Source organism: Diplotaxodon limnothrissa, linkage group LG15 (genome assembly GCF_057381915.1).
Source record: "Diplotaxodon limnothrissa isolate DT_005_m linkage group LG15, D_limnothrissa_male_GT1.1, whole genome shotgun sequence".
Classification (NCBI taxonomy): domain Eukaryota; kingdom Metazoa; phylum Chordata; class Actinopteri; order Cichliformes; family Cichlidae; genus Diplotaxodon; species Diplotaxodon limnothrissa.
The window spans coordinates 5,454,810-5,479,967 of record NC_140610.1 but is presented as its reverse complement, the minus strand read 5'-3'; the positions used below and the strand labels follow the sequence as shown (position 1 = coordinate 5,479,967).

The window sequence follows — 25,158 nt, the reverse complement described above, 5'->3', positions numbered from 1 at the left end:
GCTGAGTGTCGGTCAAAGGAGCACCAATGGAAAGAAAAATATCTCAGAAGAGAGGGTTGTTTTTATTTTTTAAAAATCCGGTCGCGTCTCTGTTTACTGAGTCAAGTCGTCCAGGCGAATCTGAAGTGAGACATAACCATTTTTCGCCCTCTTTCTTTCTTTTTAAAGTGAGTTCTTGAAATCAGTCCGCTAATTTTTACGCGCTCCGTGCGCAGAGCTCCGGGTTTAAAGAAGTGGGCGTCCTCTTAAACTGGCAGTGCTCTTAAAGCCAAGTGGAGACCCCCAGCTGTCCGTACCAGACTGAAGATGCTCTGTCTGGCTGACAGGCGTTTACGCCATCAACCCAACCCCCCCCCCCCCCCCCCCCCCCCCCCCCATACACAGTGCCTCCCCTCTCCTCACACACACACACACTGCTACTATAGCCCCGCCCCACACACCTCCCTCCAACTCCCCACCCCTGAAACACACTCCGCTCCTCCTCTACTAGTACCCACCGAAAACAAAACATTGTCGTTAAAATGCGCGCACACACTGGGCCCCAACCGGGCTCACAATTAGCATAGACCCACAGGTTGGGCGAAGCTAAATAGACAGCTGATTGGGGGACATTTGCAGAGACAAAGCCCAGTGTTGACCGATAAGTAATGCTGATAACAAAAGCCTTCAGGGAACAAACAAAAGAAGCCAGCGCTGCAAACTGAGCAGCTCATTCAAACACAACCGAGCACCTTTACTTCTTTATACCGGCCCTTTGTTTGTTTCCATTAAAAACCTCCCTGAGCATTCAAATGTAACGACATTAAAATACGAAGAACAGATAATTTGAAACACGGAGACATTTACCCCAAAGTGAAGGTTGAAACTCCTCCTTGAAGTATGGACACGCACACACACACACCCTCTTTCCTTAATGAATTAGATTTGGAAAGGTGAGACTATCGAAACGTGTTGATTAGAGAGGAGGACTTAATCTAAACAAACAAAGAGATAGCCTTCTCTGTTGATGGTCAATCATTTTAGAGGAGGTCAATTTTACGAGCAAAACAACAACAACAACAACCCCCCCCCCCCAAAAAAATAGCATTTTAATTTCAACCTCACGTGGAAGCTATTTTAAAAAAAATTTAGGCATTCAAAAACAAACTCTTAAATTGCACAAATAAATACAAACATAAAAATACATTAAATTAAAAATCGAATAAAGAAAAAAAAGAAAAAACATTTTGCATTATGTGACAGTTTTACTTCGAGGGTCCTGTTAAAGACATACTTACTCTTTGATCAGATGATAAGCACACCTTAATATTTTATTAATTGCTAATATATTGGGCTAACTTCCGCAGACATCTGCAGCCGGTCCGAGGCCTCTCGTTTCCACTTACACCTACCTGTAGAATAAGTTTTACAAGTTTTACAAGGACTCGGGGCGCTCCGAGCCGGACCCCTCGTTTTTATACAGCCAACATAACGGCCACTCCTGTGCTCAATCTGTCGCTTTATTTCAACCCCGTTCAATAATAAATACCCTGCCTGGATATTTAATTATTATTGGCTGGTATATTTTTTTCCTCCCCTTTTTCTTCCTTCTGTAAGAAATTAACGAGATAATCCGGACGGCACGCGCTGGCCTGATTACAGGACGCCAGCCACGACTCCGCATTCAGGCTTCCTTAATTTTCTGCGTCACGAAAATAAAACAAAGACTGGCATTGTATTTATCAGACCAGCTGACTGCCAGACACCCCCCCCCCCCCCCCCCCCCATTACCCCCAAGCCCCATCACAACCAGCCGCACAACTCACTTTCCCAAACTGACAAACGCTCATGTGGGCCTCTGTTATTATTATTATTATTATTATTATTATTATTATTATTATTATTATTAAACAAAGTTTTTTAATGCACTGCTATCACATTTAAAAAAACAAATCAGGCAGGTTGTAATTAAAGCTGTATTATATTATTATTATTGTTGTTGTTGTTGTTGTTATTATTATAAATAATCTGAGGGGCTTTCCCCCTGAATAAGATACAAAAAACGAACTGATTTCGATGTGTTTAAGCTTAATTCTATCCAAGGCTTCTACTGAAACGTCCACAAGTTGCGGACTGCTCCACAGTCCCGCTATTCCTCGGCTCACTGCGTCTTTGCTTCAGGCGTGCAGCCCGGCAGAGGCAAGACAGGGAAAAAAGTTTCCCCCTGAGCACGCCTCCTCAATTATCTCCCTGTAGGCTAGCTTCATGGCAAGCAGCTCCCAGTGGCTTTCATTGTCAATTAAAAAATAATAATAATAATAATAATTTTAAAAAAATAGAGTCAATCTAAATTAACGGCGGAAGTTAAATGGGCCACTTACTTCAGTTGTTAGGCGCTCGGTTTTTGGTCATGGGCCTGTGAAGGATTTATGTGCCTGCGGTAAACCTTTGGATGTGGATAATACCGAGAGATGCTCGGTATTTATGCTGAAAAAACGTGTGTGAGAGGAGAGAGAGAGGAAGGAAGGAAGGAAGGAAGGAAGGAAGGAAGAGATGGAGGGGGCGAAGAATTTTAGCAGCCAATGGAAATGAGACAAAATATGATGGGCAGGGGGGTATCAAAAGATGCAGTTGGAGAAAAGTGGCCTATTGCTGGCTCCGAAGCATCGCTGATGCCCAGCAAAGGGAATTAAAAAATAATGTAATTACATATACGTTGATATATTTTGACACAGGTAAAATATGGCATGGTATTTATGGGCTAAGGTGTGTTGCCATCAGTGCTGTGACCATCAAATATTACAATAAACCAGCTGTGCTATTATGACATAATTATAGTAGATGGATTGACATGGAGGCTGAAGACAAAATATTAAAAAATAAGAAAAATAATAATAATAATAATAATAATAATAATAATTTCGGAGAGATCTGTTGTGGTTTGATTCTGTGTAACTCCATGAAGAACATATGAAGAAAAAATAAATGTAAATGTTGGTTGAAACTTTGCGCCCCCACTCCCTACAGTCAAATCCTGAGCAATGTGTGTGCTTAAAAAAATTCTGTGGTTGTAGGAAGGAGGTGCAGGTTGCATTTCGGGATTAGATTACCACTAAAGCTAATCCCTCTATGCTCTTTTCTTTTCGCTCATCTGTTGTGCTCGGGCTTAATCCTGGATCCCAGGTCGGTTTGGATTTTTAAAAAAATCATCAGTTTCCGACAAAACTTTGGCCTCCTCATCCCTAAATGAAGGCTTTGATTGATGCTCCCAAACAAACAGCAGGTTAGACAACTAATTAGGAGTCTATGTGCCAGATGAACAGACTGCGAGGCTGCTGGGTTGTTAGACAAGCCTGAAATCAATAAGGCCTGCACTCTGTGTGCTGCTACAGCAAATCTCAGCACCATTCGTGTCAATTCCTTGCATAAAGGCTTTAAAATCAATCAATAAATAAATAAATAAAACTGTGATTTTACCCTTATTTTTTCTTCTTCTTTTTTTTTTAAAAGTGCCTACTTTGGTCATTTCTGGATCTTTCCAAATCTCTATAGGCCTATAGCCTTTACAGTTTCACTGCAGGCCGTGGAGTTTTCCCATTTTCTGCCTTCATGGATGCACGCTAAAACAAACAGCCTCACCGGGCTTAAATATCTGGTCTCCTTGTTGTCCCACAGCGATGTTCTTGGCTCACGCAGAGTCCTTTCATCTTCAGCTCTGATATATAATTCATCGGAAAATATCTAACAGCCCTGGGGAGCGTTTCAGCTAAACGGAGCCGTGGTTGTTAAAAGGTGAAGTCGCTTGTTAATGTCTGTGGCAATATGCCCTCCCCCTGTCTCCCGGCGAATCGACGCAGTCACGGTTTCTCCTGCTGTTAGGGAGACGAATTGAAGGCTAAGAATCGTGGGACTGCAACGCTGCTCTCTCTCAGAGTGTACTGGATAATGCTGGCATGAGGGAAGTATGTTGAGCTGCTGCCACTTCTCTTTTCCAGCACCCATTTGTTTGTTCCTTGTACATCAGGGTGACAGACTTTAAATATTAAACATTTGTTTAAAGATATCATAATCACAATCTAATGAAAGAGTTTGTTCTCTTAATTCATGGGGTATAAATGGGGGTAAATGTAACATTTACATGATGTAAACACAATATACCAAATTGTATCGCTTCATGGATTAATATTCTTAATCTTTATTTCCTCTGACTACCTCTCACTTCAGTGGTCTAGGCCTAAATCAAGGTCAAATCAATGACTTGGCCCACTCTGTCAATCCCATCTGTTACACGCTGATGGGGGGGAAACTATATTGGACATTATCGTGATTTTTTTTTTCTTTTGCCATCTGCACCTGACAATGATAACTTTATTGATAGACATTGTGGAAGAAGCCATACATGTATTGATGATTACAAGAAGACAAACCGAGCGTCCCTCGATATTTAACTATTGTACTAACAGAAGGCTCTGGGCAGCAGCTGAACAACGGAGACAAAAACCTTCTTATCCTGTGAGGGGGAGCTGTTTTCCAGCAACTCAAATGTGAAGTCACACTGGCAAAAAAAAGTGTATAGAGCTTTTTGTGTCTTATTGGTTGGGAGAGAAAAATGTTTGCTCCCCAACTGGTTGGTAAATAGTTGCTAGAGGTTGCTGGCTGTTGCCAGGTAAAATTGGCACCAAAGATGGTGCTACATCAAAAACCTCCTTATGATTGCTTTGCTGAGGTCACTCGTAGTTTGCATGGAAGATGCTGGGTTGTCTGCAAACATTGGCCAACTGCTAGCCGAGTGGTTGTACGACTTACAGGATGCAAACCAGAGACAAACTTTACTACTGCTCAGCTAGTAGTTAGCAAAAAATTTGCAGAGTGACTACAGCTAGGTACTAGTGACCAAAGGAATTGCAATTAGACATTTGCCCCCCCAGTAAGAGAATACACATAGCCACTGATCAGACCATAGGCCTTTGGGACTGTGTTTTAGGCAGCTGATTTCCCAGAAACTACCATCAACCTCTAACAAGCACTTGCCAGCTTGTCAGGGAGCACACATTTTTCCCTAGCAAACAGTGGTTGATAGATGGTAGAGAACCAGTCTCCAGGCCTGTGTGGCTGGGGACTTATTGCCATGCTCAGATTTACATGACAAAATCCAATTATTGCAACAACACATTAAATAAAATAGCAAATTTTAACACCTTTAAATGCTAGCGTGGTTCGGCTACATGTACTTTTCCGGTGAAATGACATTTTGGAGATTCTTCTTTGATAGTTTGGTGTCAGTGCTGTACTTCATATTGCACCTGCAGCACAGTATTACAATTTTCCCATTATAGTCCACTGCCTCATGGCTGTCATAGCTAATATCACATCATATTCATGCCCTTCATTGAGATACATCCACCACTTGTGGTTTCCCCATGGGAGAGTTGAATGCCTAGTGCCTGCTGGTACCTCGTTAACCTCCCACGGCCTGTGGCTATAGTGTTAGCCAAACTGAGAGGCCTCATACCTGGGTATTGGTCAGCAGGGACTGGCCCCAGGAGCCCAGGACCCCCCACCAGTTGAGGGGAGGGAGGCAGGCGGGACAGAGGAGGGCCAAACAAAAACACAACCTGGCATCCCCACGGCAAACAGCCCACCTACTGACAGCCAGCATCTGGGGCACAGCACACAGCCTTCTCTATTCACATTCTGATGATGGCAAATAGTGAGCAGCAAACACACAATGCAGCCTAACACACAAATTCAAGCCTTTAGCAGAATGAAACTGGTGCTGGTAATTGGGTTTAGCTCCTGGCTATGGTTTTGGTTTGTTTTGCTTCTATAATTGGTAAACTGTTACATCATCTTTAGCTATGACACGTGAAGTTTTCCTGTAAGATTGTCCCAGAAATATACAGGTGAAGCTCTTTATGAGGTCAACTAAATGCTTTGAAAGCATGCATTCAAAAGATTAAAGTGCATGTGGAGAGCAAAGTTCGGAAACTGCTCGATAGAAAGAGACTGGGGAGAGAGAGTGGCAGAGAGAAATGAGGAGGAGGAGTGTAAAGTTAATCCAGTCTGAATTGATGGGCCCGGCTGCGGGAGTGACACTGAAAACAGTTTTTCTTTTCTTTCTTTTCTCTGCAAATTTGCTCTCCCCTCTCCCTCTTTCTTTGCTTCCTCCCGTGCCTCTCGCTATTTTTCTGCCTTCTTATCCTTTTTAATTAGAGGGGCTATTCTGCTGCACAGAGGACCTTAATCCCCAACTGACCAACAATGTAAAAAGCCAGCCTTTGAACAGCCGACCTGCACCCCTCTCTGTCCCCAAATTCCCCACCACCACCACCACTGCCGCCGTCACCACCAATCATTGCACTACCGCTGCCACTCCACTGCTGCCACTGTTGGGAAAAAAAGCAGCCTTCCCCCCTCACCACCATCTCCAGCTTTTCCAACATCTTGGACAAAGCTCTTGAGGAGCCACTGCAAAGAGAACTTGTCTGAAAGAGCATTTCAATATCCGCCAAGGTTTTCAAAGAGCGCTGGTTGGGACAAAAACCAAGGTCAAATGGCAGGTGACTTTCTTTGAATGAGTTATCAAAATAACCAAGCACAATTTGAAGTGCGCAGAAAAGAGCTCGAGGTTCCCAAGGAAGCTGTGTTTAGCTAGTTTACGGATACAATATGACAAAGCACATACACGCACGCTTACAAAACGCATTTTCCTCGCCATGTTGAGGTTTAATTGGAGAAAATATTTTGAAAATAAGCCGTTAGATGGCACAGAAGCTGGAAGTGGGTCCTGCAAATTCCCCCACTGGGTCTCATTTCCATATGTATATGGGTCTCTAGATGGAGTCCATTAACAAACCCCTGTTGTCTTGTTAGATGATTATGTGTGGCCATTATCAGCAAACTACTTAGTGAATGAGATAATAAATCAGAGGGTCACAAGGGGGAGAACTTAATAAAGGCCTCGGGTGAATTAATCATTGGCGATAACAACACTTTACCTGAACACGATTAATCATGTGTATCAACCTGGTGCCCTCCCACTCCCAAACCCCACCTCTTTATTAACTGAATGTAGTCCAAATATTTAAACCTTATAATGTCATTGTCACAGCAAAACACCAACTTAGCCTAAAAGTAATTGAAATAACTTCTCTGTAATTTTGCTCAAGCTGATTTTCTGTCAACTTATTGCCAACATAGCAGTCTGACAAATTGCCACTGGAGCACAATAACAGTCCTCCTGCTTTCAACCCTGCTCCGCATGCGAGTGATGGGAAAAATGAATTTCCTTTCACCGCTGACTACCGCACTTTTCTATTTTTTAAATTTTTTTTGCATCGGGCATGCTGGCTCGACACTGTTTCACACAGAGACAGGCCAGCCAAACCTTCTGCCTGGCTAATCACAGGCCCAATATTTCCATAGCAGGCAATTAGCATCTTGCTTTTATGTGTGAAATGGCTGAGGCGACGAAGGAGTGAGTCGGGGAGAGAGGCACAGTAAAAAACAGAGAAAGAATAAAAGAGCAATTAAGATGTTGGGTGAGCGGAGGACAGAGACAGGCAGTCTGCTGCCGTGTGATTTGAGGCTTGCAGGCCTGGTAATTAGCCCTTCATTGTGAGATAATGGACTTGGCCAATCTTCCCGGTTCCTCGAGCTGCCCGGCTCGACTCGACCCACGGAAGGTCAAAGGGCACAATGTGCAGCTTGGCTCCTATATCTTTGTGTCTAGCCTGTACTTGTGTGTATGTTGTGCGCGTGTGCTACTGGTGCTCGCATCGTCTAAGATGATAAAGTTCAAGCAAGACGAACGAAGCACAAAAGAAAAGTGTTTGCATTCACATAAATTAATAATCTCTCCAAATCTGCAAAGCATTCTGGATAAGCAGCCTTCTGGGGAAAAGTGTGCCAGTGAAAGGCAGGGGCCAGCTTGGAGGCACTGGAGTCATCACTCTCCCAGCCTATCGCGCCTTTCTCCAGCCATCTTTAGAAAAGCGGTAATCTGTGAACCCTGAATCATAAGCTTTGGGTAAATCTATGTAATACGGGTAATTCGATGAAGCAGTATTTTTCCTGGTGAGAGGCAAAATCCTGTTGACTATTCAAGGATTGAATCATCCAACAGTAATGCCATTAGACCAGAGCAGCGGATTCCTCAGAAAATGCTGTTTAATTGCCAGTAACCAGCCATTGTTTGATGACGGGTAAACACTAGCCGGGGGTGTTGGGAGGAAAGGGGGGGCTTTGGGGTTGGTGTGGTGGCGAGGGATGAAGCGTGTGAAAAAGATGGCGCCTTCAGCCAATCGCCACCGAGAGACAGGTTTACTCGGGCCCGATGAAGCCCGGGCTGCAAAAGTGGCAGCGGCACTGGCTTAACTAAAGTCTTCAAGAGTCTAAACGCAGAGTAACCCTTTCCTTTTAATACCGGATTTGCTCAACAATACCATTTAAGGGGGTGTCTATTCAAGACAGACATTTTTTTTTGAGTGGCGAGGTTTTTAAGGATCAGACCTTGCTGCTCACGTTTATTAGCACAGGACTCCGCAGCTCAGGGATTGTTGGTGGTTGTAATCGTCGTTGCGGTTTATCCATGTTTGTGTTTGGCTTTTACGTATATACACCGTGACACTAAGACCCCGTTCTTGCTCGGAAAATCTTTAAGAACAATACCCCTACCTACACCCAGACATTTATCCTAAGCCCCACTTATTCCAGCTTTTTAACAATAAAAACTGATATTAACTGTCCAAGTCAGCATGAACTGATCTAAAGCTACCAGAGTGCTTTTTTTTCCTTCTTTCTTTTACTAGCTAATCCAATTCTCACCACATAGGCACTTTTTTTATGAGAATTTGAACATTTGAGGTGCATTGTTGTCCCTCCCCGCTTTCAGGCCTGTCCTGGAGGAGGCAGATTGGAAGTGAGAGGTGTGGCGGCCCAGGCTCTCCTCCATTGTGAGCTGGTGCCTGGGAGACAAGCAGCACTGCCAGACCAGACACTGATTGGGTTTGACACTGCATCCAGGAGGCAAGAAGAGGCTTTTCTTTTGCTCTTTTTCCCTATAAGTAAAAAAAAAAAGAAACCCCTTTTTGTAAGAAATGCCCCTCCTCTCCTCTTACTCCCCCTGGTTCTGTTGTGCTGCTTGCCCTCCTCCTCAGCCTTTTTCTCTTTTCATTTCTATGACTCCCTCATTTCTTTCTTTTTCTTTTCGTTTTTTTTATTCTCAGATTAAAACCCATGGACTTCTGTTTCTTTTGTCTTTCTCTTTTATGTTCCTCTCACTTGGTCGTTGACCAGTAAATTGGATACTCTGCATCACAACATCACAGAATTACTTTTGTCCTTCATCCCCAAAGCAGACGAAACAGTAATTGTAAGTGCAAACAAGGAGGGCACCGTGCCACAAACTGAGCCCAGTAGTACGTCCTTGGGTGGACTCTTTGACATCTAAGCTTTCCTAATCGCCATGCCTCAGGCTATGATCGCACTGTGCTCAACACTGGGCCTTTACACAGGATTTATCCTTTGACTTATTTAGCTCGGGATACTTTTTTTATTCGCAGAGGACCCAAATGATATATTGCACCTGGGATTTATGTCCAGCGATTTAATTTGGAATCAATAGCTTTGACATTTTGGAAGCCAGCTTAGCTCAGAAAAAAGACTGGAAATGTGTATTAATCTGACAGCATGTGTAGACATTTTGGGATTTGTTACCATTAAGTTGCTGAACATTGTACTGTTAATTTAAAGTTTAGGCATTGTTATAAGACACAGCTGATCATCACTTTATGCTGTATTTGTTCCATCTGTAGAAAAACTGAAGCATAGAAATGACCTGTTGAGGTACTAACAGCGCAGAAAATTTTTTAGACTGAAGTTTTTGTGCAGATTTAAGAAATAAGATGTAAGTACCAGTAAAAGACATTCATGACGCACTTCAATCGCTACTCTGACGTCATATGAACGACAGCATGATGTTCATTTTGTATATTACGATCTCCGTGAGTCTCCAGAAGGGCAACAATAATAAACTTTCACTGTGATCAAGAAGCGGCTAATATATGAGCATGCTGTCAGATTAGATCCATCCCATGCTGGAGATCTGGTTTCAAAAAGCGGCAATCAGGATGGGGCAAACCACGTGACCTGGCTATGCCCACTGTTTATATACACTCTGTGGATTTAATACATTACTGACTGAGCTTTATAAGTGTGTTAATATGAATGTTATGTTCATCTGGAGCCTGGCTGGCTGTTTACCTATGATTCCAGTCTGTGTCCCAAGCTAAGCATGAAAGTGAGCAAAAAAGTAATAAAAACAACAGATAGAGAATAGTCCCAGCTCTGAGGATTATGGGTAACGTAACTAAAATATTGCCACATAAATGCCAAGAGCATTAAAATAGGAAACTGTGAGAAGGTGGGCTTTTCTTAGAATTGATTAATCTTCCACGCAGATCACCAAAAGAGAGCGCACTATCTCGATCCGCTTAATAGAGCCACTAATGACGGGCTCCATTAGTTTAATATATGCTTTTATCACTGTGTCCTTAGATGACTGTAGCATTTCATTAGACATGTCTGCCTCATATCTCACTTTGCACCCAGAGGAAATTGTGAAGGGATTAATTTTATGACGGACCCCCTGCCTCTTCCTCCCTCCCTTCCTCCTTCCCTTCACTCCATCACTTCTTCCCTCCCACCCTCCTCTCCTTTCCTTAGCTCCCAGCCACAGCCAGGGGACCCAGGAGGAATAGTGTCTTTGTCGCCCTGCCGTTTTCCAGAGTTGAGGAACAAGAGGAGTTTAATCCTTATTGTCCAGGAGACTGCAGAGGGTGAAGGGGGGGTCCTCCGGCTGTAAAATGATCCAACCGGCCTCAGCTAATCCCCTCCTAACCCCCACTCCCGGGCCTGACCCCCCTCCTGGCCTTAATTCACCCCCCTATATCTACCAGGGTATCACACTATAAATGCACAGATCCATGCATATAAAACTGGGATTGATTCACTTGAAGGAAATCAAACAAACATCAAGTAAATGAGGACAGAATTAATTTTTTAAACCAGTGTTGGGATCTTCCCGACCAATGGAGGTGATGTTCACGGGGACACAGCTCCCCCCATGCATTTTTGCACATTAATATAAGCGAATTGCAGATTTGTTTGAAATGGCAAGAAGCCCTGTTTCGTGATTAGAACTTTACAACGTGACAAATGTGAATATGCACATGCTGCCAGTGACAGAAAACAAACAAACATCCTGTCATCATTAGCGTGATGAGGAGTGATGTGAGTCGATGCGTCTCACAGTGTGATATATGTGTGCGTGTGGGACGTGTAGGCTGGCGAGAAAGAAAACACTTTTATTGTTCCTCTTATTAACTGAAGGATTATTCGAGATCAGACGGGACGGGGCTGGACATCTAGTTGACGTTAAGTCTTTCTCTAACAAGACGGGTGCTCTCCACTCCGCACAAATCTTCTCCTTTCATTTTTCCTACCTTGCGCAGACACCTCCCTCCCTCCCTCCTTCTTCTCCATCTCTCTCCTGTCCCGTCTTTATTTCTCTTCTGTTTCTCTCTCTCCCCTCCTTTCTTTCCTTTTCTGCACTCCTCCCTGAGTGACAGCTCAATACCCAGCTCTCCCAGGCTTATCTAGCCTCAGCAGATGGTTGACTTGGATCACTGTTCATACGCCACGATCTGGGCTGGTGATAAAGACTGTTACAGAGGGAATATATGCTATCTCTGTCAGGCTCGCTCTTTCTTCCTTTTACTTCTCCTCTTGATCTGCACTGTCATTCTCCCCCTCTCCATCCAATTCTTTTTAGCTTGTTTGCTCTGCGCTCCTTCGATTTCTACCTGGACTCTTCCCACTCATCTCCTTGTCGTGTCCTCCACCTTTCTCAGCTGTCCTCTTTGTCCCGCTCCCCCTTCAATCTACCCCTCTGTGACTCCTCATCTCTCTCCCATCCCTCAATCTCTGTGCATTGAATCTGGTGCTGCGTGATTGTCTCTGCTTCCCTGCTGGGCTGGCGCCTGTCTAAAGGGCCCCAGGACCCTCACACACTGAGGGGGCTCCAGCCATGCCAGAGATCCCTCTCCTCTCGTTTCTCCTCTCCTTCCCTTTCAAAAAAGTCGAATGGTGTCTTTCTTTTACTTTTGCAATGTATGAGTTGCATACAGCATGTGTGAGTTTCAAACAGTGTGCCAAAAAGAACAGTTAGTAAACAGGTGAGATGAAAGCGCAGCAGTCTATACTCACATCCACACTGCTGTCTTTATGCGTTTAATTTATGTGATCACTTCACTCGGGCCACTGATGTACACTTCAAAGGCTGCTGCTGCCCATTTTATGTATGCTTCACTTGCTTGGTTTGGTCATTTGATGTCCTCCTCACATATTTTTCTTCTAATTCCACGCAAGCCAAAGGAGCAGGGTATAGCTGGCACTGCTGGGGGAAAAAAGGGTTGGGGGTGGGGGGCACATGGTGGCGGGCAGTGATATGAATGAGAACATACAACAGACTGGCGAGGACATCATTTGCACGCGCCATACATTGGACCAACTCTGTGATGAATGCCGGCGTGGCACACGCGTAGAAATGATGCTGAAATTCATATAAACAAGAACGGTGATGCTGCCGTGGGTACATATGGAGCCCACCGTCCCGTGTGAGGTGGAAAACCTCCCCTCCTTGCGATTTACTAGTGGCTCGCCTGCTCTCCAATACTCCAGACAATTCAAGGCCATCTTAATCTGAACGGTGGAATCTGGCAACCACTCCTGAGCACCTGCATCCGTCCAGCCTGACCCGCTTTTGTTCTGGTCCGACCCCCTAACTTTAGCCCCTAATTAACCCAACAGAAACTAATTAAATACAGCTCTAGTGGACCAGACGCCAGACAAAAAGAGAAGGGAAAAAAAATCGAAGAAGGAGGAGAAGAAGAAGAAGGAGGACACAGGGAAGTGAGCAGAGTGAGGGGAGCAAGCCAATGTGACAGGCAGGAGCATGAGAGAGGAAGAGAGGAGGGGGTCCAAAGTTTGGCCTCAAGCCCCTGAGAGCGGTTCAGACAGACAGGAAGACAGGCGGAGAGATTTGAAAGAGGAGGGAATTCGGGTTTCAGTGTCAACCCTGAGTTGTCTTTACCGTGTTCTCGCTCTACGCTGATCTCCATACTGACCTTATGCTTCTTTTACATGCTGTCATTTTTTTCTCCAGATATTTTGGGTTCTTCCTCATAGATTAGCACGTCTGCCAACTGCTGTAATCACAAGCGCACCAGTCACATGACGCAACTGACACCCTGGAGATATTTGGAATAGGGGAGAGCCACGGAAAGACAAGAGCAGCGTGCAATGAAAGCAAGGCAAGGAGGGAAGAAAGGTGGCGGTGGCTGCGGCGGTTGTGGTGGTGGTGCGGGGAGAAGGTGTGGGACAGGCTTGTGAGAAAGAAGATAGGCCTATAAAAATATGGGTTCAAACCAGCCAAATGTCTCTGGCAGAGACGCTGCTGCTCCTCGTCCCAGCCACGGCTCGCCTAAGTGATAGAGAAAGTAATTAAGAGAAGCCTGTTCAAGTAGATAGGCCTGCAAAGGAGATTTGAAGAGGGGAACTGATTGTGCATGTCTGATTCCAGCTCTTCAGAGAGTTCTCAGCCCCAAGGCTTAGCTTTAAAAGAGACGTCTCTCTCTCTCCCTCCTATCTCGGCCTCTTTCTCTGTAATGTATATTTATACGTAAAATATGACTCCCTTTCAAAACTCGCGTATGTTCATGGCAGCTGTGTAGGACGGACAACGACTGAAAGATCAATCCGTGTTAGCATGAAAGAGCAAAGTCAGGCTCTCTAGCATCTAGCGCTCCCACTTAGACCTTTTGTGTCATGGTCTGGTTGTGGCAGGCCGACTGGACTCAACTGTGTCTTTGTGAGAAAGCGATCCACTTCAGAGTACCTGGAGCTACAGCTGGAGGGCGCTACAGAGCGATACTGCTAGACGATTTTCAAATCCTTGCCTCGTTTTGGTAAAACTGTCCACAGTTTGAGCAAATATTAGTCGGGCACGTCTTTGTGAACAAAATGTGCAGTATAGTTTAAATTGTGTTCTGTGGCCACAGGTGCAAGCCAATAATTTTAATTTTGGAAAACATATTTATGGAAGTTGAGAGGAACAAGAGTAAGGATATATGGATGCAGAGGAAAGACACCTATATGTGTCTTGTGGAAACTATTTAGTCATCAACACAGAAGCTGAATTTTGATGCGTGATTTAAAGGGTTTTTGGAAAGGTACGGCAGGTCACAGTGTTTTTGCTGCAGATTTGAATTCATTTGAAATTCCCTCCACTTAAGATGAGTATAAATGTTGCAAGAAATCTGCCAGAAAAACTGAGAAAAAGCTGGAGTATCTGTCAAGGTCTACCCTGAGGTAAGGAAGAGACGTAGAGCAAGAAGAAACATCCAAAATGTTGACCATCGATTACAGAAAAAGCAGGACTTTAACCCTGGAGAAACCATGGGGTCAAATTTGACCCCATGGTTTCCCTAGAAAACCATTGGGGTCGGCTCTGACCCCATGGGTTCTCCAGGGTTAAGGAAAAGAAAGCAAACTTTCGTGCTGGCAGGCAAGACAAATATGATGCTGAAGATGGAGCTGCCAGGCAGAAGGAAAAGAGGAAGACCACAGAGGAGGCTCATGGATGTAGTGAAGGAAGACATGCAGAGGGTTGGTGTTACAGAGGAGTGTGGTAGGGATATGGTGAGTTGGAGGAAGATGATCTGCTGTGGCGACCCCTAAAAAGTAGCAGCCAAAGGATGAAGATGTAACACATACACTGATGGTTGATTTCACCCATTTTGTCTGTTTTGAGATTAAAAGACACATCTCATTTATCTTGTTAAAGAACACCTTGTGAAAAGGATAAGCTTTATGTCTTTGACAAGAGCTAAGCATTACAGTTTTTACAGCTCTTAGAATGAACTCACTCAAAACCTTTGATTCAAATAAATAAGTCATCACCACCAAAAACAACCTTACAGATAAGGGGAGTCAACATATATAAATATTTGGTCAGAATCTGTGTGGATACTAGAAATGCATAATTTATCTTCTCGTTTCCTGAAGTTCTTGTCCTATGAATTCCTGCTGACACTGAATAATTAGAGCACTGTACTGCTATTTTAAAAATATCAAAGTTAATACTCTGTAATGTCATGCTGATTTCAGGCTTACCTAAATGTGTGTGTTTTGTGAGGGGAAAAGCACGTGGTGACACAAAGATGTGTAACACAGTTACCAGGGCATGAGGAGCATCGATACTCAGAAACAGGTACTGTGGTAATAAAACATGGCCCATTGTGTGCAACAGAATAGTACAGTAACAACATTTTTCAGAATCACTTGACTTCCTGTCGCTACATTTGAGTTTCAGTGACCTCACACTTTGTGTTCACCCTCACAGTGTAACAGGGGAAGGACCCCTGTGCAGTCTTCTGCGTTGTTGTCTTCTCCTTCCTATGCTGGCACACAATCTCTCTCCTCTCGCTCTCCACAGGCAGGCTGCTGCCTCCTGTAAAATTTTTGTTTTTGGTTGTTATTTTCTGGGGGGGTTTCTTGGCACATGATATCACAAACTCTGTTCCAATACTCAAACTCATGACTTGTGCACCTGGCAAATTTTATCTGGAGATTATTCCTCTAATGTGAGCCTAGACTATTTTGATTACAAAGACAAATGTATATAGGTTTTGTGGTTGAGCAGGTGATCCGTATGCCAAAGGCTGCTACTGAGGCTTGCCCCAGACCATTTCCTGCATGTCATTCCCTCCACTCTTTCCATGCTTCTCTGTCAGCTCTCTGTACTTTTGTGTCTAATAAAGGTTAAGGAAAAATGAAACCTTAAAAGGAAATAAACGTAATAAAAGTGAAAGAAGAATATGAATATGTTCCTTAGTAGACTAAGGGAAATGGTTAAATGTAAATATAAACAGAAAACAAATTATTTTGTATTATTATCATGTTGAGTGTAATATGAACCGCTGCAGAGTTGTGGTTTTCCTGCTTCACAGCATCCTGGGAATGATGAATTAACAGCAGCCTACAGTATGCTTCTGGAAAGGACAGTAGGCCATGATTGGATACTACTGGACATACACGCACAAACTTGCACCATCTTTGCAGGATGAAGCGACAAACTGGTCGAATGGCGACATCTTGTGGAGAAAATGCAGTGTTGCTGTTGTTGCGCTTACAAAACTATTCCATATGCTAAAGCTTCGGTTTGGCGCCCTCTGCTGGTAAGGAATGATATGTTCTTGGGTTTAACGGGGCAGCAAAAGGACTTCTTCAGTCACCTTTGACTTATCCAGTGTTGAAGAGGTCTGCATTACCACAATGTTGTGAGTACAGTGTGGCAATGCAGGGTACGACACAAACATATGTATTATTTAAAGCAGACAGAACATAAAGGCGAACAGAAGGAGGTAAATATCAATATTGACTGGTTAGATAAATTTGACAAACAATATAAAAAGTTTCACAAGGATGACCAAAAAGAGGCTCGGGGGGCAGGGGGCAATGGAAGTGGGGAAAAACCGTACAACAGCCATGCTTTACACTACTGTCGTAAAACGTGTATGAATGCCGTTGCAATGGCGTTTGCTGCGACGGCACTTTGCGGCAGCAGGTAAATCGAGGAGAAAGCAGCGACAACCATCGCCAGCGGAAACGTTATCGCCCCAGAAAACCCTGGATTTATGCAATATTCGATGAACTAGCTCGTACATTGGTTGTATATGCCTTCGCCTTGTGGATGAAATTGTGTTCAACGTTTTCCAAGTGTCAATCACCACCTTAATGCAGTGGGATGGCCACAGTGCCGCCTGGGCCTAGTAGCGCACTGCCTGCATCCCCGGCTGAAATTCCTCTTTTCCCCGCGGCTGGGAGCGCGGAACCGGCGGTGGAAGACGGCGTGCCGGCGTGCCACGGGGAGCAGTGTGTGCCTGCCGGTACAGGGACGAAGTCTCAGTCGGTAAACGAAGTCAAAAGGTCGGTCAAGAAGAAGCAGAAAAACATGCTAGCGCGAGCTAGCCCGGCGGCGCTTCACCTCAAAATGCAAGCCCGAGAGCAGCAGCAGTTGAACGGCTTGGCAAGCCCCTCAGAGGACCCTGACAGTCACCAGCACGTAGGAAACCGGCCTGACAATCCCAGATCGTCCGTAGACAACTGTGACAACAGCATTGGCAGCAACGAGGAGGCTCCTGCCGCTAGGAACAATAGTGAGCACTGCCAACACGAAGGCCACAGCCCCTGTTCCAAAAACGGCAGTCACTCTCCTCATGGTAACAATAGCGTGAACGGGATGCCGGGTTTCACTACAGCTGAGGCGGCCTGCGAAGCGGGAAAAGAGTTGGACCACACGCCGCCCTCTAGACCTTCGAGTGACGAGCAGCCGGACGCTGCTGGGCCCGGCGGTGAGGAGAGCCAGGCTGACCTGCAGCAGCCGCCGGCCGAGGAGCTCTCCCGGCTCGACTTGAGCGATTCCCCCGGGGATAACCACGGCATCCGCTATGTCCGCTACGAGTCTGAACTTCAGATGCCGTGGATCATGAGACTGATCACCAAGGACTTATCTGAGCCTTATTCAATTTACACGTACAGGTACTTCATCCACAACTGGCCGCAGCTCTGCTTTCTGGTAAGTAGTAGATTGAACGCACCGCTCACAGTTATGAAGTCTGACTGGTTACTCTGAGTTGCAGGAGCATTATAGGAGTTGGGTGTGACAGCTTTGTTTTTCACATCCAAGCCTGTCACAGCTGACCTCCACTGAAGCTAAAGCACACACATGTCAATAACATTTCAGATCATAAGCTTTGTTTCTATTTTACTGCTGGCAGGCAGTAAACAACCTGTCTTCTGCTGTTACAGATCCAACATTGATTCAGTTTTTTAGGTTATTAATGAATCAAGAAATGTGCCAGCCCACTCATATGTACAGATTTGTAACATAAAGCAATTATAAAATCCTAATCGTCAGTATTAGCAGAGAGTAATGTGCCTTAGGTTTCCTTCTGCATGTGCTGTGTCATGGTAGAATTTTCTGCTTTGAAAACACTGGCCTGCCTTCTTTTCATTCTGTGGCCATCAAGGTCCAAAACATCCCATTTCCAGTTTTGGCTGGATCACCACATGTGACAGAAGAGGAAGTGCTATTTTAAAAAAAAAAAGAAAAAAAAAAGGTCAGAGGTCAGCATGTGGAGCCAGCTGAACTGGCAGGATGACAGGAACTTCAGAGGAACGGTTGCTAGGCTGTCAGTGGCCACCCCAGTGGACACTCGTAACCACTGAGCGTGTATTTTTTGCTCTGTGTGTGCATTTCTCGCAGGCCATGGTGGAGCAGGAGTGTGTCGGAGCCATTGTATGTAAGCTTGACATGCATAAGAAGATGTTTCGTCGAGGCTACATTGCCATGCTGGCCGTGGATTCGAAACACAGAAGGAAAAGCATCGGTGAGATCTCGGCGCTCCTCTTCAGAATATTCAGTCTCTCCCTTCACCGTCTTCTCTGCTGTCCCGGGCAACCAAATCTCTTTATGCAAATGCACCGTTTAGATAGACTGCACTCAGAGTGATGAGTAACATTATACTTTAATATATTGGAGATGGAGGCCATACATGGGTTTAGCTTCTTACTTAGAGTCCACTGTTTTGTTTCAGGTACTAATCTGGTGAAAAAGGCCATCTATGCCATGGTGGAGGGCGACTGCGACGAGGTAAGCGAGCTAGACCCAGTGGCGCTGTTTATGAACCAAACTTTAACACATTTGCACACATTACATAAGAGCCGTTATTCAAGCCAGAGTGCCAGCATATTCAGTCGTACTGTGAAAATATGCATCCTACATAAAATCAATAGTATAAGCACATGTTACACTGTTGGCATTCCATTCTAAGTTGTAGGTTTTCTGAAAGGAACACAAACCGAAAGAGAGAACATTTATAGCTGTTTAAAGCCGTTTTTATTTCAAGGTCCAGTTCTCCTGGGCTGTCCTTCACTTATCTAAACTAGCTGGTAACCTTGATCCTCTACCATAAACTATTTCATATGCTCTGCCTCTCCCTGAAAACGGCAAACATGCACGCTGCTTCCTTTGCAGACTTTGAATTCCTCTAGAAGATGAAACATGTGATACAGCGTTACGATTTCTTCAGTCTCTTTGCTGGTTGAGACCAAAGAGCTGACACTCTGATACAACCCAGCAATATCCAGTGCTTTGAATGTGTACACACAAACGGTACATGTTTTTATAGGATATGTTTTTACTTATTTAAAAAAAGAAAAAGAACAAGCAAATGTGTGGGTGGGTCTTTAGTGTCCTGTGCTCGTGCTTTCTATCCAAATATCTTCTCTTATAAAAGCAGTGATTTGCAATAGCAACTTAAATATTGCACCTACAGCTTGTTAGCTACCAAGATATAACACACAAGTAAGGTAGGTTTAGAGTTTGAGTATTTATTGGTCACAGTTGCAGTTGAAGGTTTCTAAGGTGAGGAAACGCTGTCACTATATACTGTACAAGTGCATATTGATGTCTAAAGTGTTTGCTGTCCCCTGAAAATATTTCAGCTGTTAATTTCATTTCATTTGTATAACGTTAAATCACAGCAAGAGTCACCTCAGAGACCCCGCGATAATGCAGAAAATACTCCAACAGCCTCTTATGAGCAAGCACTTGGTGACAGTGGGAAAGAAAAACTCCCCTTTAACAGGAAGAAACCCTAACTATATATGCTTTATTAAGAAGGAAATGTTAAACTTAAAAGTAGAGACTGTCTCCTGAATCCAAATTGGGAGCTGGTTTCACAGAAGAGGGGCTGAGAGCTGAAGGCTCTGCCTCCCATTCTACTTTTAAATATTTTAAATATCCTAGGAACCACAAGTAAGCCTGAGAGCGAAGTGAAGTGCTCTGTTGAGAGTCTTTAAGATAAGATGGGGCCTGATTTTTCAAGACCTTGTATGTGAGGAGATGGATTTGAAATTTAATTCTGGATTTGACAGGGGCCCAATAAAGAGAAGCCAATATGGGAGAAAAATGCTCTTTGCAATGTTTATAGGGGTCTTATCCTGTGGATTTGCTGGACCTCCACTGTCTTGGACTGGGCTGTTTCTCAAATTAGTAGCAGATGTACCAGCTTTTCATCTGTTCTGGTTAGAGTGGCTAATATTGAGGACCACCACAGTGGTGACTGAACAGCCCTCCTGTCTAGAAAAGGCCTGGAGCTAGCAGGTTAGGAGCAAGGGAGTGAGGTTTGTTTAACAGAAAATCAGTCTCGAATGGCTGAAAAATGGGGCCAAGTAAAGGCAGTGTATGGTGAAAAAGAGAGGAAATTTATGTTGATCCCATGATGGCAAACGAGTTCATTTTCAGTATTGTTAACTTTTTTTTTTTTATTATTCAGGTAAAGAGTTCAAGTCCAAACAATCACGAACGACCAAATAACGAGTACAGGCTCCAAAATTCAGTCAGCTCACTCACGCACTCATTTGTGTGTTCCCAGGTTGTTTTGGAGACTGAGATCACCAACAAATCAGCCCTGAAGCTCTACGAAAACTTGGGTTTTGTCAGAGACAAGCGGCTCTTCAGATACTACCTGAACGGAGTGGACGCGCTGCGGCTCAAACTGTGGCTCCGCTAGCAGAAAACAGAAGGGATGGGAGGAGGACGGGACAGCAGGTGCTGTTCACCTCGAACACTTATCAGCTTGACGGCCTCAGCTCTGCCCTGGTCATTTCACTCTTATAGTCACACATACAGACACCTACACACACACACACTTACACATATACCTGTGTCCAAGGAGTATGCACATAAGTATGCATAAAACAAGCAGACACACCCTCCTTTTATCCTTGACCTCTGAACAAGCGTTTAGGCAGAAATGGACTGAAATCCCACCAGGTGTTACACGACGGGGGGGGTCTCCCGCTGCCTTCTGTGACAAGGGCGGGGCGAGTGAGGGTGACCTCATTGAATGGGGGACATTGCAACCTTGGAAGCTTGGGGGCGCCTGTTCGACCAGGTGTGAGGCAGCTCAAGTGAGGATGTGCATCCAGACTCCACCCCCTACAAAAAAATAACAAAACAAAAAGGACAAGGCACCACACCAAAATCCTGCAGAACCTGGGACAAAGCAGACTTTTAAAAAACACAAGGAAAAAACTTTAAAAAAAAAAAATCATCACCACATGAAACAAGGAAGTGGAGCGGTAAACACAGACTGGGAAGATATTTGTGGAGTTCATTTTTGTTTTGTTTTCTCTTTTTTAACCTTATATGTTGGGCAGGGGGACGGAAAAAGCTATAGTTTGTGTGTTTGTACCGCCTGGTGTTTTTCAGAAAGCAAGTGGCTTTTGTTTTTTGTTTTTGTCATTTGCCGTTGGTTTCACTGTGAGCGAGTGAAGAACACGTTTGTATGACTGCGCGTGCTTGGTATGTTTTTGTCTCCCCATCCTGTCCAGCAGGTGCAGCACCCCCTCCCCCGTTGCTGCTGCTGCTGCCGCTGCTTCCATCACCTGCCTCAGCCCCCAGGACTGAAGCCTGTAAAGATATGCATGCTTTTTGTTTCAATGTGAGTGCGGGAATAAGAGCTTGTCGACTAACTCAGACTGAGGCCAATCCCCAACTCCCTCTCCAAGAAGCCCATCCTGTGTTTGTGTACGCATGTTGGCGCAGAGCAGCTGATTGAAACAAATCACTCCATTAGCACCTCAAGCTTTGCCCGACTCGTGGACCGTTTTAAGCTTCGGTGTCTTCATCGTCAAACCTAGACAGGACGTGGGTGAGGAGTTTTTTTTCTGTTTGCTTGTTTTTTTGCAGATCATAACTTATTTTTTCTCCCCAAATGCACTGACAGCTACTGGAAAATCCCCCCCCTCTCAAAACAAAAAGGAGAATACAGCATGTTTAAAAGAGACTCCTCACCAATGATGGTGTGGTCCGACCTCTCCTCTCCTACTAATTTGCAATATTAGCCTGAATCTCCTCGTCGTGAGTGCCACTCAAACCTATCAGCGCCGACAGCCGCGGCCACAGCGATCTGCCCGCTGAGTGGGCAAACCTCTGCAGCCGCTTCCAGTCCACCAAAGCGCGAGATCCGAGACAAAGTGTTACGTATGCTGGATTCCTGGATGAGTGTGCTGTGTGCGTGCAATTTAAATTAAAAAAAAAAAAAAAAAAAAAGCGAAAAATTGAGAAGTATTCTTACCAGATTATATTTTATTCTTTTGTTCACTTTAACTTTGTTTCCATTTGTCTACTTGACACCTGTATAACCTCATGCCGCTCTCAAGCGGCCGAGTCCACAATGCACTTCCCGGGCGCGTTAACCCGACGCACCGCCAACCTCGCTATAACATTCTAAGATCTCCTTTCCTGCGAACGGATGCGCCCGGGCAGTCCGACGACACACTAAAGCGGCAAAGAAAGCTCGCTTGAACAAAGGTCAGATGCACTTCTTTGGAAATTTGCTGCAGTGTGTATGCGTGAGTATGAATGTGTGTCTCCTGCTGTTTTTGACAATGGTATGGATCATGTTCTGTTAGACCTTTACATCTCTACTTTCAGAGTCCCCCACCCCACCCTGTCCCTGCCCCGTACAGGAAAATCGAGCCTCTAAAAGGTTCTGCCATTTTGTTCTGGCCTTATAAGGACAACAAGAACTCCTTGTTAGATACAGGAAGGAACAAAAAAAAGTGGACCTTTATTTTTCAGGAGTAGGGTTAGTGCTTGGTGTTGTAGCGAAGGCAGAAAGACGGATTGCAGTGGTTGTTGATGGGCGAAAAAACCTTTTTTTCACAGGTTGCAAATGCAAGAACAAATTATGCAATTGGGCATCTGTGTGCTTTTTCTCCACAATATTGAAAGTAGAAAGCACCACAGCGGGCTGCCATGTGGCACTATTTCAATTCTTTCTTTCTTTTAAAATCTGCTGCACCAGAACAGACACATGCTTTCAGCAAACATTCACAGGGAGTTTTAATGTATTAGGGTTTATTCCCCCTTTTTCAACCACTGAGCTGAGCTGGTACACCCCCAGGAGCCGAGGACTGGAAGGGAGAGTAGATGTTTACAGAGTCGCCACCCACATAATGGTCTGTCTATGTAAGTTTGTGTCTGTATGCATTTGGAACAATGGACAACTTTTGTTTTTTCAGATTTGTATACGAGTGTTCTTTACGTTGAATATATTGAAAGCATGTTTTTTTTTTTTTTTTTGGTCATCTGTTGGGTTTGGGGCGAATTGTGTTGATTTATCAGATTTGATTTTTATCTTTAATTTCTGTGCTACTTTAACCCCATCCAGAGATGATGTGAAAGTACAAAAACAATCTATAGATCCCTGAACGCCAACTATTACCTTTGCTGCTCATCAGACACTGTTTAGATTTTTATCAAACTACTTGTGGTTTACTCTGGAGGTCCCACCCATCTTCCTCATTCAAACAGAGGTGTTTTCAGTTTTGAAGGAACTGGGTCTCTTTGCCTCAGTCATGCCAAACTGTCGCGGTTCCATTAGGGTATATATGGGCATTACAGCCTGCCACAGTGGCTGTGTTCAGATCACGCTCACAGACCGAAGGGCTTCGTCATCAATAATCAGTTTGGAGCTGTGCCTTGTGGCGTTGCATCCATTACCCAGTTTTCTCTCAGAGACTCAGTTTTGCCCTGAAATGACATCAGAAACAGTTGTTTTTTTTCCCCCTCCCCTCATCCTGATCATCCACTGTGCTGTCATGACCTCGGGTGACTGAAATCCTAAATTTATAACCCTTAATTTCTCAGTTGATGTAAGTTCATTGATCAGATAATTATTATTAGCATTTGTTTTGGCAGTCGATGTGTGACACAAAACCACACAAGCGAGCAGCTGGTCCACAGGGGCTTTCTGCAGCCTTTCTACCATCTACGAAGTGTGAAAAGAGGAGAGCAAAAGTTTTGTTTTTCTTTTCTTTGCATGTCTGTTTTTCTCTGTTCCTCTTCCTGTCCCCTCTTGATTTATTTTTGATCCGGAAATGTCCAATAGCTTTTATTTAATGTGGAAAAAGAACACAGAAATAAATTATTAGATTTTTTTTTTCTTTTTTTTAATGCTGTAAAACTGGGTTGTCTTGTCTGCTGTCTGAAGCGGCTGTATCTGTGTGTCAAAAAAAAGAAGTCACAATCAGACATCAAAAAGAGCTGTTTATTTGATCACATCCACATCAAGAGGGGAGAAAAGAGTCTACCATTTTACATCACACATACCCTAAAACAGTATTATATTGTATAAACAGGCATTTGTTCATTAAGCATGTCAGATGGTTCATGAAGTTACAGAAAATGTTTTTTTTTTCCCAAACAAAAGACACTTTATTAACATTGGGATAACAAATGTGCATCAAATACCTAGAACTGCTTTGTGCCTCTTTTCTGTCTGGACTGCAGCAGAGAAGTTTCTTGAATTTATCTTTCAAAAACGAGATTTTAAACTTAACCTGACTTCTGCTCATTTTATCCAAGCAAGGTAAAATTCTGGTTCGAGAGCGTCCGACAAAACCCTTCACGTCAGCAGCAGATCAGCACACACGGAAATATGAATCTGCTTTCTTGTCTCGTGTTTGTGCTCTTCCAGCCAATAGGAACACTTAATTTATGGGAAATCTCTGCAGCAAGTCGGCGTATGTATCGACTGAAGCTCAGTCATGCACTTAGGGACAAAAATGGAGTTGTAAGTGGCAGTGAGTTCATATCGCATTATGCTACATACTTTTATAGGATGGTGGTATTTTGCACGTGTTTCTCACAGTAACTAATATGAACAGATGCCTTTCAATAAAACGTTTGCATTTGCACAAATTTCACACTTTAAACCAAGCAAATGTGACAGGTTCTATCGGGAATAGTTTGACATTTTGGGAGAAAATGCTTATTTACTTCCTTAACCTCCTAAGACCCAAACTCTTCCACAGCATGCATCTTTAATTCCTCTTTGATATTTGGGCATATCGGGGCCCGATGAATGTAAAAACAAAGAAATACCAGATTTTTTTTTTGTGGGGGGGGGGGGTTACCTGATTTTTGTTTCTAAGAAAAATGAGGGCCACAAATGAGGATATTCGTTTAAAATTTCGACACAA

General features: G+C 44.0%; 1 protein-coding gene across 1 annotated transcript; it reads left to right on the top strand.

The window, feature by feature from the left end:
- Positions 1 to 16,648: 16,648 nt before the first annotated feature.
- Positions 16,649 to 23,276, top strand: naa30 (N-alpha-acetyltransferase 30, NatC catalytic subunit). The gene is made up of 4 exons (XM_085372381.1): positions 16,649 to 17,677; positions 18,368 to 18,491; positions 18,699 to 18,754; positions 20,541 to 23,276. Exons 1-4 carry the CDS (start codon positions 16,847 to 16,849, stop codon positions 20,676 to 20,678), a joined length of 1,149 nt encoding a protein of 382 aa, XP_085228507.1. The 5' UTR covers positions 16,649 to 16,846; the 3' UTR covers positions 20,679 to 23,276.
- Positions 23,277 to 25,158: the final 1,882 nt, after the last annotated feature.

Bases quoted from the DNA above. Each gene is read 5' to 3' on its own strand.
- naa30 (XM_085372381.1), top strand. From the start codon at position 16,847: ATGGCCACAGTGCCGCCTGGGCCTAGTAGCGCACTGCCTGCATCCCCG. The intron at 17,678-18,367 runs GTAAGTAGTAGA...CATTTCTCGCAG, and splicing joins GGCCGCAGCTCTGCTTTCTG to GCCATGGTGGAGCAGGAGTG. The intron at 18,492-18,698 runs GTGAGATCTCGG...GTTTTGTTTCAG, and splicing joins ACACAGAAGGAAAAGCATCG to GTACTAATCTGGTGAAAAAG.